Source organism: Oncorhynchus masou, chromosome 15 (genome assembly GCF_036934945.1).
Source record: "Oncorhynchus masou masou isolate Uvic2021 chromosome 15, UVic_Omas_1.1, whole genome shotgun sequence".
Lineage (NCBI taxonomy): Eukaryota > Metazoa > Chordata > Actinopteri > Salmoniformes > Salmonidae > Oncorhynchus > Oncorhynchus masou.
The window spans coordinates 32,125,297-32,146,654 of NC_088226.1; the positions used below are offsets into that span (position 1 = coordinate 32,125,297).

The 21,358-nt window shown below is 42.6% G+C and overlaps 1 protein-coding gene across 6 annotated transcripts in view; it reads left to right on the forward strand.

Moving 5' to 3' along the window:
- LOC135556150 (cytosolic phospholipase A2-like) overlaps positions 1-21,358 on the forward strand; it is a 55,445-nt gene that overhangs the window by 20,608 nt on the left and 13,479 nt on the right. For all 6 annotated transcript variants that reach the window (XM_064989113.1, XM_064989108.1, XM_064989109.1 and 3 more), the window contains exons 2-14: positions 131-255; positions 1,176-1,257; positions 1,545-1,693; positions 1,828-1,944; positions 2,381-2,418; positions 4,477-4,621; positions 5,527-5,663; positions 5,866-6,088; positions 6,218-6,332; positions 8,414-8,551; positions 8,696-8,785; positions 9,534-9,599; positions 19,198-19,443. In XM_064989113.1, coding sequence (XP_064845185.1) covers positions 223-255; positions 1,176-1,257; positions 1,545-1,693; positions 1,828-1,944; positions 2,381-2,418; positions 4,477-4,621; positions 5,527-5,663; positions 5,866-6,088; positions 6,218-6,332; positions 8,414-8,551; positions 8,696-8,785; positions 9,534-9,599; positions 19,198-19,443 — 1,579 coding nt within the window. In that variant the 5' untranslated portion in view covers positions 131-222. The remainder of the gene's footprint in view (positions 1-130; positions 256-1,175; positions 1,258-1,544; positions 1,694-1,827; positions 1,945-2,380; positions 2,419-4,476; positions 4,622-5,526; positions 5,664-5,865; positions 6,089-6,217; positions 6,333-8,413; positions 8,552-8,695; positions 8,786-9,533; positions 9,600-19,197; positions 19,444-21,358) is intronic.

The following is a 21,358-nucleotide window of genomic DNA, read 5'->3' on the forward strand; positions in this document are numbered from 1 at the left end:
TGTACCACATCACCAATAAAGGACTATATCCATCTGGAACTTTGCCACATAGTAAATATGTGTCACTGGACCTTCTCAAATAGTAGTTGAGTACCCCTGCCTTACATTATGATGCTCTGTGTGTCCCCAGAGTCTGTAGATGGTACCTAGTATCACTGGAGGATCTTCCTGAGTTCAAGGACACTGGAGACTGGACAAGAGGGTAACACCAACCAGCCAACAATGTCTTCCATTGACCCCTACCAGTACATTATTGTAAGTCCACACATGTCCACTTGCATTCAAAGTCTATGGCAGGGGGACCCACTGCATTGGCTTGTGTGTAAGCTCAGATCCTGTTGAGGAAATAAACAGCAGTATAACTTCAGTTGAAAACCTCTATCTGTTTTCTGTCTCACTCTATCAGCACATTAGTGGGCAGCACTGCATGTTTCTCGTCATTGAAGCTCGAGGCATACTATATATCATGGTAGGATAAAGAAGACACCCTGCTGGTGCTGGAGTCTGGTCTAGTGGTAGTGCTGCTGACTCAAGACCACACATTGTCCCTTTGTGGGGCATGGGTTCAAACCCTGCCTCCACCTTCATATATGTTTCACTCTACCTAGCTGTCTGCTCTTCTCATTTGTGACTTTCTATTTCAATAAAGAAAACACAAATAAAAACCATTTTTATATGAAGAAGGTGCCCAACTGGCTTGACTAGGAGATGTGCCACTTTTCTGTAGCCCCACCATGGCAGTCTAGTTCCCAGCGAAAGTCTGTGCCTGCTGCTCACTCATCACTGTTACACTGTAGTGAACACTAGCAGATCTACTGATTCACTACAAGAGGAATGGTGATAAGACAAAATTACATCATCATACCTTATGTTTACAAATGACTGCAAAACAATAGCAAGGCAACAAAAAAGACCAGCGGCTGCCCCTTAGTTGGGGTAAGGGAGCTCTGATAATCGTAAAGAAAAGGGATAGGGCTCACACTTCACCTTGACACCTCTTGTATCACATGGTTGTATCTAAGCCTAGGTTTAGACGAAAAGCACAGTTAATATCGTACACACGGTCCCTAAGTAGTTCTAGGCAGTTGTTGGAGTTCAAGTGTGATAGATCTGTGCATGTGTGGTGAAGTGTGTCCTTGCTCACAGGCTAAGTTTCCGTTGATGTTTGTGTGCAGGTGGAGCAGCAGTTCTCACACAAGTTCAGAGTAACAGTGGTGCGAGCTAAGAATGTCACTAAGGGAGCACTGGGTGACCTGTGTGAGTCTGACAACACCTGTTATTCCACATGCTCCTAGTTCACATGTTGTCAATCACAAATTCTCCAACATAAAAACATTACAGGGAATAGTCGTTTATGTATGTTTATATTTATATACATTTATATTGTGTCGTGAAATGTAATTATTCCAAATACTCAAGACCAGGCAGAATATTCAAACACTTCATATTAACTTGCTCTTATAGCTATGTAATAACAATATATTCTATGTTAGCTTGTATGTAAATGTGTGTACTGTATGTAACACATGTGTTTGTGTCTGCAGTGGACACTCCTGACCCCTATGTGGAGCTGTTCATTCCCACCACCCCTGAGAGCAGGAAACGAACGAGGCACATAGACAACGACATCCACCCAGAATGGAATGAGACCTTTGACTTCATACTGGACCCAAACCAGGACAATATTCTAGAGGTGAGCAATGGAACCGTGTCAGTTCAACTCAGATCAGCACAGTTTATTTAAAGTTAAATCAACTGAACTCCCAGTCAGGTCAAGATGTGGAAGCTGAAGCCTTAAGCTTGTTGGTTGGTGCTGTACTCAATCAGATAACATTAATGGATGCCAATTACGTGATGGACGAGAAGCTTGGGACTGCATCGTACAACATCTCCAAGATGTTGAAAACTGGCCACACAGAGATGGTGCCTTTCCTCATCGGCAAAGTAAGACCTCTATACTTACACTGTCTGTCTGTAGAGTATTCTGAAGGAAAGTGTTTGCCTGAACGACATTAGCTCACACAAATATATAATTGTCTGTTGAGTGATGTTGACTAATCTATGGCAGTGAGGTGTTCCACTCTTCTCCTCCTACCTCTTACTGAATATCCCTCTCTCTTATCTCACCCTCTATCTATCCCTCTTCATCCACTCTTCCTCTTCCTTTACTGTAGCTGACTCTCTCTCCCCTTCTCTCAAATTACCCTCATCCTCCTACAGTGTTTCTCATCCCCTCTCCTTGTGAATGTTGTACTGTATCCCAGGGTGTTTTGCTGTTGACAGATTGCTTTTTTGTTTTGTTTTATCCCAGGCTGTTGACAGATTAATCAATGTTTTCTCTTCTACAATAACCACAGCGTCTTTTGTGTTGTTTTGACAGGCAACCAATGTGTACTTAGAGATGGCCCTGGAGGTCTGGTACGTGCACCTCCATGAACACTCCTCTCCTCATCTGTCTGTTTATTTATTTGGATCCCCATTTAGCTTTTGCAGAAGCAGCAGCTACTCTTACTGTGGTCAGCTTAAACAAAGCACAGGAATTCACCTCAAGCTATGTGAATGACACCATTTGTGTTTTAGTACAAAACTCTTTAATATTTATTTTCATTTTTTTTTTTGATGATCAGCTTTTTATTTAGGTTGTCCATTTTCAGAATGGGTTTACAGGTACCACCTTCCTGTACATGTGGGCTACCACTCAAACCCCAAAAAATCTGAGAAGTGCATACAAAGACAAAAGAACAGCATCAGCAGTTTAAGTAATATTCTGTATGGTTGGAAAACCCATTCCCCCCAACCCCCTCAGCCCCCATCCACCTGCCTGCATTCTCCCTCCCCTCCCGGAAACCATGTTTCCCATCCCTCCTAGCCTCCCTCTTCACACATCTTCATTGTAATTTTTTCCATATTCTGGTCCAATAAAAAAGACGATTCAGTTACATTTAGATCTGTGGGCCATACTTTTTTTGATGGCGAGCTTTCCGAAAGTTGTTGAAATATTACCAAGATTAGTCCTTTGGTGTTTACAAATTCCATCCATTGGATGAATCGACAGCTGGGTTTCCCATGGAACCTTGTAAACCAGAACAGCTGACCTAAGTTGGAGATAAAGAAAAAAAAGAGTTACCTGGTAATATAAATAAATGCTTCTTTCAGATCTTGGAATATCCTCAAACCATTTCTCTCCATGATATCGCAAAGGGTACAGATACCACACTTGGACCATTGAGGCGATGTGAAAGGCCATCCTCCAGATCGCAAGGCATTATTGTTATATATTGGGGGCTGGGGGTGCCATTTCATTTCCCAGTTGAGTTGTTTGTCAATTTTGCGCTAAATAGATTGTTTGGGCCAAAGTGTAGTTTGTTTAATAAGAGCGAGATCAATGAACACCACTTCTTCCAGGGCAATGGGAGCCACCATATTTCTTTCTATTCCTTTTTTAACAACTAACTGTTTTCAGTAAACACATGGCTAAGATATACTGGACTGTTGCTAAAAAAATAATATATATATATAATTATTTATTATTATTTTCATATACACTGGAATGTGTTGTTTACAGGGTCAGCGATAGTAGTACATCGCCCCTGGAACAAATCGGGGTTAAATGCCTTGATCAAGGGCCCATAGACAGATTTTTCACCTTGTCTGCACGGGTATTCAAACCAGCGATCTTTCGTTTACCGGCCCAATGCTCTAACCAGATTGTTATTTTAGGTGAAGGGGAGGACATGCTTGGCATGATTGTAGTCTCAGTAATGCGGAGGTGGGAGGTCGGGGGTCTTGGGTGTGTTTGTCTCTGGAGGTCTATCTCAGACCAGACCTAATAACATCTGGAGTCTAAGTTAACTTCAGTCATGGCTGGCTAACCTACAGAACATAAAATCAATCATCATGGCTGACTAAAGAGAATACAGAGATGTGTGTCTGTCTCCATATGGGAAAACGTGATGTTTTTAAAGCAGTTGTCGAAATGTAATGACATAAGTGTGAATGTGTTTTGTCTGCTTTCGTTTATGCTTATTATTGTAGGTCTTCTAAACTAATCTTACTTCATTTCACTCAACAACACACATCCTAAACTCCCTGACCCCACAAACAGGCTTTTTATAGTGGGACACATTCAACTGAGCACTCTAACAATCTAAATTGATAGTAAATTATTACATTGGTCCAATATGACATATTTATTGGTAACACTTTATTTGGATAGTCTGTAGATGCTCTACATACTATCAGTAACATTTCAACTATCTACAAACTCTAACCCTAGTTATGGTTAGGGGTATTCTTAACCTAACCGTAACCTTAGCAAGCAGTTGCTTATCAACAAATAGTTTTCGTAGTATGAAAATCCGGACTATCCAAATCAAGTGGGACCTATTTATTTGATAAACATTTTGTCTTGCTTATGTCTTGCTTATGGCCATATGCAGGGTTATAACCTTATCTTGTCTCTGTGTCCCCATGCAGTGCGAACCTGGACCTGCGGTTCAGCCTGACCCTGTGTGACAAGGAGAAACTATTCAGACGGGCCCGCAGAGAGAGGGTGATGCTGGGCATCAAGAAGCTGCTGGACATGGACAAGCCCCGCTTCCTCCCCAGCACCCCTCAGGAGGTGGGCATACCTGAGTACTGTGGGCCCAGGCTTGCAAAGCGGCCTACTGCCAACCAGTTCTTTTTTAAATCAGTTTCTGACTTACAGTCAAATGCAGTGTTTTACATGTGAAACCTCATGTATTAGGATGCATTGCAGGGTCAATAGGTCATAGAATGGTAACCATTTCAAAATGAACGGGCAATATAATAGACATGAGCTAAATAACGCATTTATTGCCATAGAAGGGGGCTTACTCTGCAGCGTTACTGAGCATAGTGGTCAAGTTCATAGACGAGACAATATTAGCCAACGGCACCACTTTTTACATGCAAGAACACGTACACCACATCCACAGGTCTCTTAGTATTCAAACATGATCATTTTATAGGCCCTAACGTCCTCTCACACCGAAAGCTCTGAAGGCTGGTTCAGAGGTAGCTGACATTTGGCCCTGTCCTCCTGGTTGTAGCCTCTATCCGTCACCTCTCACTGCCTGCCTGTGTTCTCGAATGATCCGGAAACTACCAGCCATAATGAGATAATAATCCACCACATAAAAGTGTTGTTGCAGAACTTCTGAGCTGCCACACCGCATTCCCATTGAGGCTAGTAAATACTAGAACATTTCACAACTCAGTGAAGTGCAGTTGTTGTATCAGAGTGGGTTATAATATTTTTGGGGAAATGACTGTGGTTCTAGTTCAGAGAAGTCAGTGCAGAGGCGGAAAGAGTCCCAGGAACATCAGCAAGTAGAGTGAGGCAACAACAGTCATCTACTGTAGACTGACTGCCGAACGTAACATCAGGAAGTAGGGCTTACTTACAGTTGAGCTGCTATGAATCTCAAGGAGTCATGTTATGACAGGCATCCGAATCCTTTCCAATCTCTTCCTGTCTGTGGCTGTCATTGTCTATCTGTGCAGGTGCCGGTGATCGCCATAGTGGGTTCAGGGGGAGGCTTCAGGGCCATGGTGGGCTTCTCTGGGGTTATGAAGGGCCTGTATGAGTCTGGGGTCCTGGACTGTGCCACCTACATTGCTGGCCTCTCTGGATCCACCTGGTCAGTCAACTATTCATCTGTTTATACCATGCTCTCTCCCTCCCTCCCTCCCACTCCTCTTTTCTCCTACAGTATCTACCCATCTACCTCTGCACCAAAATGTAACCTGTTTTTAGATGGAGGACTGTATGTACTCTTCCTGTTTGTTCTCATGCCTCCCTTCCTCCCTCACTATCTCTTTCCCTCTCCGTCCCTCCCGCAGGTACATGTCGACCCTGTTCTCTCACCCAGAGTTCCCCTCTAAGGGTCCTAAGGAGATCAACGCGGAGCTGATGAAAAGAGTGAGCAGTAACCCTCTGAGACTGCTATTGCCCCAGCACATCACCAACTACATCCAGTCTCTGTGGAGCAAGAAGGCCAACGGACAGCCCGTCACCTTCACTGACATCTTCGGCATGCTCATCGGAGAGACACTCATCCCTGCTGTGAGAGGAGAACCGCGCACACCTGTTTTTGTTGTTACTGCATTATTTCACCCATCTTTCGTTCGCTCTCTGTCTTCAAGAGGATGAAACTAAACTGACTATAACCCAATCTTTCTCTGTTTTCATCAGAGGATGGACACAAAGCTGAGTGAGTTGCAGGAGAAGGTGAACGAGGGCCAGTGTCCTCTCCCTCTGTTCACCTGTCTGCACGTCAAACCAGACGTGTCCGAGCTCATGTTCGCAGGTCAGTGTGTGTGTGTTTGTGTGGGTGGTCTGTGTTTGTTCACACAAAATAGTTACACAACAATCACTGTTGTCAGTTTGAGTAGACCTGCGTCAGAGGGGGAGGAGAGAGTGATGAGCCCCTGTTATTGCCTTTACCTCACTGATTTACATTCATAATGGTGTGTTAACATTTGTTTGTGTGTGTGGGTCTGTGTGTATTACTGTAGATCACAAGGTCAGTGTGGCTCTGAGGTTCTCCTCCGTTCTCAGTTTTTCAATGAAGCGTATCATTTCAGTAGGAGTTAATGCACCACAGGAGGCTGGTGAGAGGAAGCCTGCTCATAATAATGGCTGGGATGGAGTGAATGGAAAGGTATCAAACTCTTTGATGTATTTGATACCATTCCAATGATTCTGTTCTAGCAATTACAATGAGCCCGTCCTCCCCAATTAACATACCACCAGCCGCCTGTGTCATGCACGTAGTGTGAGTGTGTCCGCAGTATTGGGCATTTAGTTGGAATGGACGATTCAAGTTCTGAAGTGTTTGTGTGTGTGTCTTTGGATCTCTAGTACAATGAATGTGTGTATGCCTTTTGCATTATGAGTAATCAGAGATGGTCAGAATCTCTCCCGCATGCAAATTTCCATTCTCTACATTTGCTTGGAGCACTCCTTTCACACACACTGTGTCATGGTTGGCTAATATTCAAATGTTGCTTTGAGAGAGTCATCCATGAATGTACTGCAGATAACCACTGTGCATATGGCCAACGCTGGTGAAGTTTGTCCCATTCATTTTAAACAAATTAATAGTGACACGAGTCTGAACAATTTGCAGATCTGAAAGTCTCTGTTACTGAAGGTAAGGAGGAACTGACGAACAAAGGATTATGCAAACAATGTTATTCCAATACAATGAATGAAGCTATCAACATATTGACCCCAGGCATTCTTGTCGTTTTAGTGCTGTAGTGTGAGAAGGAACATCAACAATGTGTAAGAGTTAGTGCTGTGAATTGCCAGGGACCTCACGATATTATCAAGATACTGATTCTCACAATTCTATATGTATTGCAATTCGATACTGTGATTTTATTAGCGATTCAATGTTCCAAACATATTGCTCTCCATATGTCTGCTGCAGAGGGAAAAGAGAGAGCCATGAGAAAACATGTTTTGATTAGTCATGGAAATAAAAGTGCTGAAAACAAATTGACTGCCTATTTAAAAAGAAGATGGAGAACAACCTACCCCCCCCCCCATTACTAGTAGATGAATTAAGTAGTACAATGTGGAAGGGCAATGTTATGTAGGTGTCAATGTGGTTGTGATAAGCCCCTAGTCCTGATCTAGGATCTTTCTCAAATTTTACCTTGATTCATAATGACATGACATGTAAAACGGACCTCAAAACAGTCCTCAGGGGAAACCAGTCCCGTGTTAGGGTGACTGAGTCCATTACCGTATGCTGAGTCATTGGTACTGCGACCAACATATTTGTAATAATATTCATACAAATTAATGTTGGTGTTCCAGTGTATTTTACAGATTAGCTGGAATAGAATATTAAATTGGTTAGTCATTTACTTTTTTGTTTTAGTGTAAATCCCCCACCTTGTATCTCTGATGTGACAAGGTAACGCTGTCACAACTACTCCAGAGAAAGGCAAAAAATAACACCACATAACTTACAGTACGGTAGTAACATTCTACGCCTTAATCCAGGACCAATGATAGGCTGAAAGGTGATAGTATATTGTCAGTCTGAGGAGCTCTGTCAGACTTATCGTGTTTGAACAGTGTGTTGTGCCTTACAATTATATGTGTGGGTGTTTTTGTGTCACTAGAGTCAGGTAGGGCATATACCCCCTGTCACCTGGTTCCAGTAATGGAGGTCATAATGACAGTTGCTTCTGGCCTGCACCGTTACTGTGAACCTTTTCCATAACAAAAACATACTCATATTTACTGCAGGATATACACATGTTCCCAATTACATTGCACTTAGTGTGCTCCCCTAATTAAAGAGTTAGTTAGTTACATACATTCCATTTTTATCAATGGAAGTTCTTTTATTTAACCTTTTTTTTTTGACAGACTGGGTGGAGTTCAGCCCGTATGAGATTGGAATGGCAAAGTACGGAACGTTCATGACCCCTGATCTTTTTGGAAGCAAGTTCTTCATGGGAATCACTGTGAAGCAGTATGAAGAGAACCCACTACATTTCCTTATGGGTAAGAAACCCCACACATACATACACAAACAACAGAATATTGCTGGCACTTCTGCATAGGACTTCCTGAAGACATTCCTCACATGATATTCATAAGTCATCACATGATATTGATGTTGATCTAGTGGGTTTAATCGCTCTCCAGGGGTTTGGGGGAGTGCCTTCTCCATCCTCTTCAACAGAGTGCTGGGTGTCAAAGACACTGTCGGGGGGAGCACCATGGAGGAAGAGCTCGGTAAGAAACCACACACACTTGTCTTATATAACCCCAATCCTAACCCTGACCTCAGGTCTGATCTCTGACTCAAATGAAGTCATGCACCCTGTACAGATAAAGTGCCACATCATGGTCTCCTCTACAGTTAGTACAGCACACACACTTGTCTTGTATCTACTCACAGTGAAGCTCATACTTTGCAGCATATAGACCTGAAGACAATGACTGTGCTTAGCCCAAAGGCTTAGTTCCTATGTGTTGTGTTAGCCCATAGTCCCAATCCAATGTGTTGGATCTGCTCTGCACAACACAAGCCAACTGCACCTCCCATTGTCGTCTGGTTTTATTTTTATTACGTACGGTATGCCTGACTCGTTGTGAACGCAGATTAATGTGACATGCTAGTACCTGATGCCAGCTCACAGATGTGAAAACAAAGATCATGTTCAGCTTCCTGTCATTATTTAAAATGGCTTTTTAAGTTTGTTTCATGGGCTGTTGGTGTTTGGTTTGACCTTTTTCGCGTGTGTTGCATCTGCAAGCAGGTACACCTACACCCATTCCAATAATTTATACTGGTTTATGTTAAATGTCAATTGTTTTATTGTGTTTGCTATGTAAGCCGTTGTTGCAAATGAGTTTATAAAAAGGTAGGGCCTAAACAATTGAAAGTTAATTGGACAGCCTAATGTAAGCGATTACATGTCATGCTATGATATGAGGGAACGTGTGATTTTAAAGAAGATGTCCTTGTCTTTTCCTGCAGAACAGTTAAAGCCTCAGCACATTGTGGGGGAGGACAGACAAGATAATGACGAGAGGCCTTGGAAAGGTGAGAACTGCAATATCCATGATGCATAATGATTCATACGAAATACACAGAAACCTGAATAATTGTGTGGTCTACATTATTTTAACACATTCAAACTGTTCAGGGGAAGTCACAGCCTTGATGCTGCAGTGACTGTCTGAGGAACAGGCTCTCGACATAGTGAGCTCGGTTATAGGCCTACATCATGGGCTGGATAGAAGCAGTCTACCATCTTCAGAACTGAATAATAATTGCTTTATTTGCCTCATAAAATAATAGGAAATAAATCATATTGTTTGTTCTATCTCTCATAAAGCTGTGATTGAGAATAGCATATGCTTAGGCTATAGACTTTCATTCTTGTTATTTTTGAATATCACGACGTGCTAGAATACCTTACGTTTTTAGGCTATTCAAATAACCTTTTTTCCCCTAATCACTCAAAGATCGATAGAACTAGAGAGACCATCTTTCATGACAAACAACTTATATACACTGAGTGTTAACATTAAGGACACCTTCCTAATATCGAGTTGCACACCTCCCCCTTTGTGCCCTCAGAACAGCCTCAATTCATCAAAGCAAGATGTCAAAAGCGTTCCACAGGGATGCTGGCCCAATGCTTCCCACAGTTGTGTCAATTTGGCTGGTTGTCCTTTGGGTGGTGGCATATTCTTGATACACATGGGAAACTGTTGAGTGTGAAAAACCCAGTAGCGTTGCAGTTCTTGGCAAACACCGGTGCGCCTGGCACCTACTACAATACCCCATTCAAAGGCACTTAAATATGTTGTATTGCCCATTCACCCTCTCAATGGTAAACATACCCAATCCATGTCTCAATTGCCTCATGCCTTAAAAATCCGTATTTAATCTGTCTCCTCCCCTTCATCTACAGTCATTGAAGTGGATTTAATGGTCAACTGTAGGAGGAAGGTATATGGTGGGTGCAATTAAGCTTAGAATGTAGTGTGTGTTGGGAAAACGATCATGTGGCAGGCATTGATAAGGGAAGAGAGTCATGTATTAGTGATGAAGGGGGCCAAGGTCAGGTCACGTTAAGGGAGAAGGAAAACGTTATTGCCCATATCACTTAGTTTCCTGCCTAGCAATAAAGATACAATGTTTAGCGAGAAGGAGGAGACCACCCAAAGTGGGATATATATACCACCACTATTGTAAACATGTTTTTGTCAGTTCAGCTGTTCAATTCTTTGGGAAGAATAAACTTGATTTAAGCTTTCATTAGTGTCCGTCAAATTCTTAATCTGATAATTAAAACGTAACACAGTCAAAGGTTTGGACACACCTACTCATTCAAGGGTTTTTCAATATTTTCTACATTGTAAAATAATAGTGAAGACATAAACTATGAAATAACACATATGGAATCATGTAGTAACCAAACAAAATGGTTAAACAAATCAAAATATATTTTATATTTAAAATTCTTCAAAGTAGCCACCCTTTGCCTTGATGACAGCTTTGCACACCCTTGTTATTCTCTACCAGCTCACCTGGAATGATCATCCGACAGTCTTGAAGGAGTTCCTACATATGCTGGGCACTTGTTGGCTTCTTTTCCTTTACTGTATACATCAATGAGGTCGCTCTTGCTGCTGGTGAGTCTCTGATCCACCTCTACGCAGACGACACCATTCTGTATACTTCTGGCCCTTCTTTGGACACTGTGTTAACAACTCTCCAGGCAAGCTTCAATGCCATACAACTCTCCTTCCGTGGCCTCCAACTGCTCTTAAATACAAGTCAAACTAAATGCATGCTCTTCAACCGATCGCTACCCACACCTGCCCAACATCACTACTCTGGATGGCTCTGACTTAGAATACGTGGACAACTACAAATACTTAGGTGTCTGGTTAGACTGTAAACTCTCCTTCCAGACCCATATCAAATATCTCCAATCCAAAGTTAAATCTAGAATTGGCTTCCTATTTCGCAACAAAGCATCCTTCAATCATGCTGCCAAACATACCCTTGTAAAACTGACCATCCTACCAATCCTCAACTTTGGCGATATCATTTACAAAATAGCCTCCAATACCCTACTCAACAAATTGGATGCAGTCTATCACAGTGCAATCTGTTTTGTCACCAAAGCCCCATATACTACCCACCATTGCGACCTGTACGCTCTCGTTGGCTGGCCCTCGCTTCATACTCGTCGCCAAACCCACTGGCTCCATGTCATCTACAAGACCCTGCTAGGTAAAGTCCCACCTTATCTCAGCTCGCTGGTCACCATAGCATCTCCCACCTGTAGCACACTCTCCAGCAGGTATATCTCTCTAGTCACCCCCAAAACCAATTCTTTCTTTGGCCGCCTCTCCTTCCAGTTCTCTGCTGCCAATGACTGGAACGAACTACAAAAAGCACTGAAACTGGAAACACTTATCTCCCTCACTAGCTTTAAGCACCAACTTTCAGAGCAGCTCACAGATTACTGCACCTGTACATAGCCCACCTATATTTTAGCCCAAACCACTACCTCTTTCCCTACTGTATTTAATTAATTTATTTATTTTGCTCCTTTGCACCCCATTATTTTTATTTCTACTTTGCACATTCTTCCATTGCAAATCTACCATTCCAGTGTTTTACTTGCTATATTGTATTTACTTTGCCACCATGGCCTTTTTTTGCCTTTACCTCCCTTATCTCACCTCATTTGCTCACATCGTATATAGACTTGTTTATACTGTATTATTGACTGTATGTTTGTTTTACTTCATGTGTAACTCTGTCGTTGTATGTGTCGAAGTGCTTTGCTTTATCCTGGCCAGGTCGCAATTGTAAATGAGAACTTGTTCTCAACTTGCCTACCTGGTTAAATAAAGGTGAAATAAATAAAATACTCTGTGGTCCAACTCATCCTAAATCAGGTTGGGTTGTGGAGGCCAGGTCATCTGTTGCAGAACTGTCACTCTCCTTCGTGGTCAAATAGCCCTTGCACAGACTGGAGGTGTGTTTTGGATCATTGTCCTATTGAAAAACAAATGATACTCCCACTAAGTGCAAACCAGATGGTATGGCATATTGCTGTGGTAGCCATGCTGGTTAAGTGTGCCTTGAATTCTAAATAAATCACAGACAGTGTCACCAGCAAAGCACCATCACACCACCTCCTCCATGCTTCAAGGTGGGAACCACACATGCGGAGATCATCCATTCACCTACTCTGCGTCTCAAAGTCAAAAATCTCTAATTTGGACTCATCAGACCAGATGACAGATATCCACCGGTCTAATGTCCATTGCTCAGGTTTCTTGCTCCCAGCAACTCTCTTCTTCTTATTAGTGTCTTTTAGTAGTGGTTTGTAAGTCGCTCTGGATAAGAGCGTCTGCTAAATGACTTAAATGTAATGATGTAAATGTTTCGTTGCAGCGATTCGACCATGGAGGCCTGATTCACGCAGTGTCCTCTGAACTGTTAATGTTGAGATGTGTCTGTTATTTGAGCTCTGTGAAGCATTTATTTGGACTGCAATCTGAGGTGCAGTTAACTCTAATGAGCTTAACCTCTGCAGGAGAGGTAACTCTTGGTCTTACTTTCCTGTGGCGGTCCTCATGAGAACCATTTTCATCATAGCTCTATGATTTTTGCGACTGCAAAAACGTTCAAATTTCTTGAAATGTTCTGTATTGACTGACCTTCATGTCTTAAAGTAATGATGTACTGTCATTTCTCTTTGCTTATTTGAGCTGTTCTTGCCATAAAATGGACTTGGTCTGTTACCAAATAGTGCTATCTTCTGTATACCACCCCTACCTTGTCACAACTGATTGGCTGAAACGTATTATTAAGAAAGAAAGTTTCCACAAATTAACTTTTAACAAGGCACACCTGTTAATTGAAATGCATTCCAGTTGACTACCTCATGGTTGAGAGAATGCCAAGAGTGTGCAAAGCTGTCAAGGCAAAGGGTGGCTCCTTAGAATATAAAATATATATATTTGTTTAACACTTTTTTGGTTACTACATGATTCCATATGTGTTATTTCATAGTTTTGATGTCTTCAGTTTTCCACAATGTAGAGATGTTTTAAAATAAAGAACCCTTGACTGAGTAGGTGTCCAAAATTTTGACTGGTACTGTATATACCGAACAAAAATATAAACGCAACATGAGCTGAAAAAGATCCCTGTAATTTTCTATCCACAGCAAAAGCGTATTTTTCTCAAATTTTGTGCACAAATTTGTTTACATCCCTGTTACTGAGCATTTCTCCTTTGCCAAGATAATACATCCACCTGACAGGTGTGGCGTATCAAGAAGCGGATTAAACAGCATGATCATTACACAGCTGCACCTTATGCTGGGCACAATTAAAGTCCACTCTAAAATGTGAGATTTTACCACAACACAATGCCACAGATTCCTCAAGTTTTGAGGGGGCGTGCAATTGGCATGCTGACTGCAGCAATGTCCACCAGCGCTGTTGCCAGAGAATTGTATGTTAATTTCTCTACCATAAGCCACCTCCAACGTTGTTTTAGGAATTTGGCAGTACATCCAACCAGCCTCACAACTACAAACCACATGCAATCACGCTAGCCCAGGACCTCCACATTCAGCTTCTTCACCTACGGGACAGTCTGAGACCAGCCACCTGGACAGCTGATAAAACTGAGGAGTATTTCTGTCTGTAATAAAATCCTTTTGTGGGGAAAAACTAATTCTGATTGACTAGACCTGGAAGGGCATAGGCCCACCCATGGCTGCGCACCTTCCCAGTCATGTGAAATCCATAGATTAGGGCCTAATGAATTTATTTCAAATGACTGAATTCCTCATATGAACGGTAACTCAGTAAAATTGTTGCATGTTGCGCTTATATTTTTGTTCAGTATATTTTTAACCACCAACCTGTCACTAAAGGATTATGTGAGAAGCTTCAAGTCAATTAAATAAGACATAATTCTAATGATGTCATATCATTTTCAAACATTCAGTCACTTGTTGATATTTTGCTAACATTATAAAATCAATATGAACTAGAGGAGACCAAATGGCCTGTGCTTAAACATTTAGTATTTTCTTTTTCAGGTCATCAGTTAACATTTGTCCCACCCATCTCTCCTGTAACTTCTCCCAGGCGAACACCCAAGACTAGCTAGCATGATACTTGAAACCTATCCGGTCTCATTAGATGGGTTAAGAAAATGACATATGTTTGGAATCTTAAACATAACTGTGCAACCGAAAAACACTTCTGGGGACATTTTTTTACTTACATTGCACAAAACCACTTTTTGTTGATAACTCGCTGAAGCATGGTTGAACTGGGCTGTTTTTTGTTGTTGTTGGGAGCTCGTCCTCCACATTAGGAACATGCTGACTCATCTACATCATTCAAGCTTCTGTCTCATCTGAGAAAATGGGTGTGTTACTTTAATCCCGGCTCTCCCATTGCCTTGTCGTATCAGATAATATACCTACTATGCAGTACAGTTAATTCGGAAATTATTCAGACCCCTTCCCGTTTTCCACATTTTGTTACTTTACAGCTTTATTCTAAAATGGATTAAATAAAAAAAGATCTCATTAATATACACAAATTACTCCATAATGACAAAATCAAAACTGGTTTTAGAAATAACATGAATACTGGAGAGACGCTATCGGAGTCGGTGCAGCCAGCGGGTTTCTCCACGCATCGCGCCGACAGAAACAAACATCTTTCTGGTAAGAAGAGGGGCGGGGGCGTATGCCTTATGGCTAACGAAACGTGGTGTGATCACAGAAACATACAGGAACCCAAATCCTTCTGTTCACCTGATATAGAATTCCTCACAATCAAATGTCGACCGCATTATCTACCAAGAGAATTCTCTTCGATTATAATCACAGCCGTATATATTCCCCCCCAAGCAGACACATCGATGGCTCTGAACGAACTTTATTTGACTCTTTACAAACTGGAATCCATACATCCTGAGGCTGCATTCATTGTAGCTGGGGATTTTAACCAGGCTAATCTGAAAACAAGACTCCCTAAATTGTATCAGCATATCGATTGCGCAACCAGGGCTGGCAAAACCTTGGATCATTGTTATTCTAACTTCCGCGACGCATATAAGGCCCTGCCCCGCCCTCCTTTCGGAAAAGCTGACCACGACTCCATTTTGCTGATCACTGCCTACAGACAGAAACTAAAACAAGAAGCTCCCACGCTGAGGTCTGTCCAACGCTTGTCCGACCAAGCTGATTCCACACTCCAAGACTGCTTCCATCACGTGGACTGGGATATGTTTCGTATTGCGTCAGACAACAACATTGACGAATACGCTGATTCGGTGTGCGAGTTCATTAGAACGTGCGTTCAAGATGTCGTTCCCATAGCAACGATTAAAACATTCCCAAACCAGAAACCGTGGATTGATGGCAGCATTCGCGTGAAACTGAAAGCACGAACCACTTCTTTTAATCAGGGCAAGGTGACTGGTAACATGACCGATTACAAACAGTGCAGCTATTCCCTCCGCAAGGCTATCAAACAAGCTAAGCGTCAGTATAGAGAGAGTAGAATCTCAATTCAACGGCTCAGACACGAGGTATGTGGCAGGGTCTACAGTCAATCACGGACTACAAAAAGAAAACCAGCCCAGTCACGGACAAGGATGTCTTGCTCCCAGGCAGACTAAATAGCTTTTTTGCCCACTTTGAGGACAATACAGTGCCACTGACACGGCCTGCAACGAAAACATGCAGACTCTCCTTCACTGCAGCCGAGGTGAGTAAAACATTTAAACGTGTTAACCCTCGCAAGGCTGCAGGCCCAGACGGCAACCCCAGCCGCGCTCTCAGAGCATGCGCAGACCAGCTGGCTGGTGTGTTTACGGACATATTCAATCAATCCCTATACCAGTCTGCTGTTCCCACATGCTTCAAGAGGGCCACCATTGTTCCTGTTCCCAAGAAAGCTAAGGTAACTGAGCTAAACGACTACCGCCCCGTAGCACTCACTTCCGTCATCATGAAGTGCTTTGAGAGACTAGTCAAGGACCATATCACCTCCACCCTACCTGACACCCTAGTCCCACTCCAATTTGCTTACCGCCACAATAGGTCCACAGACAATGAAATCTCAACCACACTGCCCTAACCCATCTGGACAAGAGGAATACCTATGTGAGAATGCTGTTCATCGACTACAGCTCGGCATTTAACACCATAGTACCCTCCAAGCTCGTCATCAAGCTCGAGACCCCGGGTCTCGACCCCGCCCTGTGCAACTGGGTACTGGACTTGACGGGCCGCCCCAAGGTGGTGAGGGTAGGCAACAGCATCTCCACCCCGCTGATCCTCAACACTGGGGCCCCACAAGGGTGCATTCCGAGCCCTCGCCTGTACTCCCTGTTCACGCACGCCTCCAACTCAATCATCAAGTTTGCGGACGACACAAGTGGTAGGCTTGATTACCAACAACGACGAGACGGCCTACAGGGAGGAGGAGAGGGCCCTTGGAGTGTGGTGTCAGGAAAATAACCTCACACTCAATGTCAACAAAACTAAGGAGATGATTGTGGACTTCAGGAAACAGCAGAGGGAACACCCCCCTATCCACACCGATGGAACAGTAGTGGAGAGGGTATTAAGTTTTAAGTTCCTCGGCATACACATCACTGACAAACTGAATTGGTCCACTCACACAGACAGCATCGTGAAGAAGGCGCAGCAGCGCCTCTTCAACCTCTGGAGGCTGAAGAAATTCGGCTTGTCACCAAAAGCACTCACAAACTTCTACAGATGCACAATCGAGAGCATCCTGGCGGGCTGTATCACCGCCTGGTACGGCAACTGCTCCGCTCACAACCGTAAGGCTCTCCAGAGGGTAGTGAGTTCTGCACAACGCATCACCGGGGGCAAACTACCTGCCCTCCAGGACACCTACACCACCTGATGTTACAGGAAGGCCATAAAGATCATCAAGGACAACAACCACCCGAGCCACTGCCTGTTCACCCCACTATCATCCAGAAGGCGAGGTCAGTACAGGTGCATCAAAGCTGGGACCGAGAGACTGAAAAGCATCTCAAGGCCATCAGACTGTTAAACAGCCACCACTAACATTGAGTGGCTGCTGCCAACACACTGACTCAAATCCAGCCACTCCTAACAATGGGAAATGATGTAAAATATATCACTAGCCACTTTAAACAATGCTACCTAATATAATGTTTACATACCCTACATTATTCATCTCATATGTATACGTATATACTGTACTCTATCATCTACTGCATCCTTATGTAATACATGTATCACTAGCCACTTTAACTATGCCACTTTGTTTACATACTCATCTCATATGTATATACTGTACTCGATACCATCTACTGTATCTTGCCTATGCTGCTCTGTACCATCACTCATTCATATATCTGTATGTACATATTCTTTATCCCCATACACTTGTGTATAATAAATTAGTTTTGGAATTGTTAGATTACTTGTTGGTTATTACCGCATTGTCGGAACTAGAAGCACAAGCATTTCGCTACACTCTCATTAACATCTGCTAACCATGTATTTGTAACAAATAAAATTTGATTTGATTTGAACATAACTATTCAGACCCTTTGCTATGAGACTCGAAAATGACCTCAGGTGAATCCTGTTTCCATTGATCATCCTTGAGATGTTTCTACAACTTGGAGTCCACCTGTGTTAAATTCAATTGATTGGACATGATTTGGCACAATCCCTACAGTGAAGCATGGTGGTGGCAGCATCATGCTGTGGGGATATTCTTCAGCGGCAGGGACTGAGAGTTTAGTCAGGATCGAGGGAAAGTTTAACTGAGTAAAGTACAGAGAGATCCTTGATGAAAACCTGCTCCAGAGCACTCAGCACCTGAGACTTGGGAGAAGGTTCACCTTCCAACAGAACAACGATCCTAAGCACACAGCCAAGACAACGCAGGAGTGGCTTCGGGACAAGTTTCTGATTGTCCTTGAGTGTCCCAGCCAGACTGGATCGAACATCTCTGGAGAGACCTGAGAATAGCTATGTAGCAATGCTCCCCATCCAACCTGACAGAGCTTGAGAGGATCTGCAGAGAAGAATGGGAGAAACTCCCCAAATCCAGGTGTGCCAAGCTTGTAGCGTCCTACCCAAGAAGACTTGAGGCTGTGCTTCAACAAAGAAATGAGTAAAGGGTCTGAATACTTTTGTAAATGTGATATTTCAGTTTTTATTAATGCATTTGCAAACATTTCGAAATACCTGTTTTTGCATTGTCATTATAGGGTAGTGTGTTAATTTAGATTGATTAGGAAAAATACAATTTAATCCATTATAAAATACGGCTGTAATTTCACAAAATCTGGAAAACGTCAAGTGGTCTGATACTTTCTGAATGAACTGTATATAATATTTTTATACTTGGGCGTGTTGACTAAATGATTGATCAATTAAACTGTCACCTTCGGAACTGTGCACTTCAGATCAAGTCCTATCAAGCACCTCTAGCCACCAAATGCATTCTGTAAACCTACTGTACATCCCATGTGGCCTCTCTTCATCAACATTGTCCCCTTCTCTCTCCCTTGTCTCCCTCCCTTCCTTCTTTTTCTCCATCTCTCCCCTCTCCAGGAGGCAAGGAGAACCCAGGGGCGGAAGATGAGTACGGAACCACACAGAACAGCTGGGTCCAGCGAATGATCACCTCCCTCTTCAGCGGCGACTCCTTGCTCAACACGCGAGAGGGGCGGGCGGGGAAGGTTCATAACTTCATGCTAGGCCTCAACCTCAACACCAACATGCCCTTCTCTACCTTCGGAGACTTTATGTACCAGAACTCCTGCGCCTCCTTCGAGGATGAGGTTGACGCTGTCACAGGTCAGATGTCAAATCTGGAGATCAAGGAGTTCTAGATGTAACACATTCTAGAATTCTATGACTGTTGTTCGATTCTAGTTAAAGCAAATCATACCAAAGTTTATTTGTCAGGTGCACAGTACAGTGAAATGCTTACTTGCTAACTCTCCTCAACAATGATCAATCAATCAATAATCAAATGCCAAAGCAAAAGTAAAAAAATAACAAGTAGTAATAAAAAGTCAGATCCTCTGTGATGTGCATGCCGAGGAACTTGAAGCTTTTGACCCTCTCCACTGCAGCAAAGGTTTTCAGACTTTTTCACTCGGGGGGGGCCCTTCCAGTATTGGGGAACATCCCGTCCCCGCGCGCATGTGCCACATCTATTTCTATGGGCACAAGCACTGTTCATAACAAAACTGTTCACACCCCTCTTGTTGGTGGAGAGAATCTTGCAGGTTTAAAGCTTATTTCGTGCAATTCTGCACATTTTGTCATAGAGTTGTTAGGTTCTAATTCTCAGAGTAAAAAACTCAGACACTATGGAAGTTTAAACCGAGTTTATTCTTCCCAGAGGATCAATACAGCAGCATTAGACAAAACATGTTTCCACCAACTCAAGTATATATACTCCAATTTAGATATACTCCTCCTTATCTCCAACCATGACAACCATCGACAGGAAGACGAAGTGATGGGGTAATAAACTGTTATTCCTCCCTTAACTTCTCTGGGATATGTGGCCAAAAGCCAGTGAAAATGAAGAGCGACAAATTCAAATAAATTACTATAAAAATCAAACTTTCGTTTCACTTGTTGTGAATCCAACCAACATGTCAGATTTCAAAAAGGCTTTTCGGCGAAAGCAAACAATGCTAATTTCTGAGGGTAGCACCTCTGTAAACAAAGAGAAAGCATTCTTTAACCCTGCAGGCGCAACACAAAACATAAATTAAAAATATAAAATCATGCCTTACCTTTGACAACCTTCTTTGTTGGCACTCCAATATGTCCCATAAACATCACAAATGGTCCTTTTGATTGATTAATTCCATAGATATATATCCAAAATTTCCATTTATTTGGCGTGTTTGATCCAGAAAAACACCGGTTCCAACTTGCGCAACGTAACTACAAAATATCTTAAAAGTTAACTGTAAACTTTGCCAAAACATTTCAAACTACTTTTGTAATACAACTGTAGGTATTTTTTATCGTAAATAATCGATAAAATTGAAGACGCGATGGTCTGTGTTCAATACAGGAGGAAAACAAACTGTAGCTAGCTTTCTGGTCACGCGCCTCTAACAGTACACTTGAAGTGACCCTCGTTTTGAACAGGGCTACTTCTTCATTACATAAAGGAAAAACCTCAACCAATTTCTAAAGACTGGTGACATCCAGTGGAAGCGGTAGGAACTGCAAGAAGGTCCCTTTAGAAATCTGGATTCCCAATGAAAACCCATTGAAAAGAGAGTGACCTCAAAAAAAATCTGAATGGTTTGTCCTCGTGGTTTCGCCTGCTAAATAAGTTATGTTATACTCTCAGACATGATTCAAACAGTTTTAGAAACTTGAGTGTTTTCCATCCAAATCTAAATACGAATAATATATTATCTTCTGGGGATGAGTAGCAGGCAGTTGAATTTGGGCATGCATTTCATCCGGACGTGAAAATACTGCCCCCTGTCAACAAGAAGTTAAGGTGACCTGACCTGACCTCAATCCCCATGATGCCTAATCCAAAGCTCCACCCTTATCACCTATAGAACTCCCTTAACTGCCTCCCCTCTACCCAGCACATCACAAAGCCATCTGGCTCCTACAGATAACCATTTAACTTCTGATGTAAAAATCAGTGTCTATCACTCCTCAGATACTATAGATACTATAGTGCTCCTAATGTATCATGTCTCTAGGGTAACAATGTACCAAG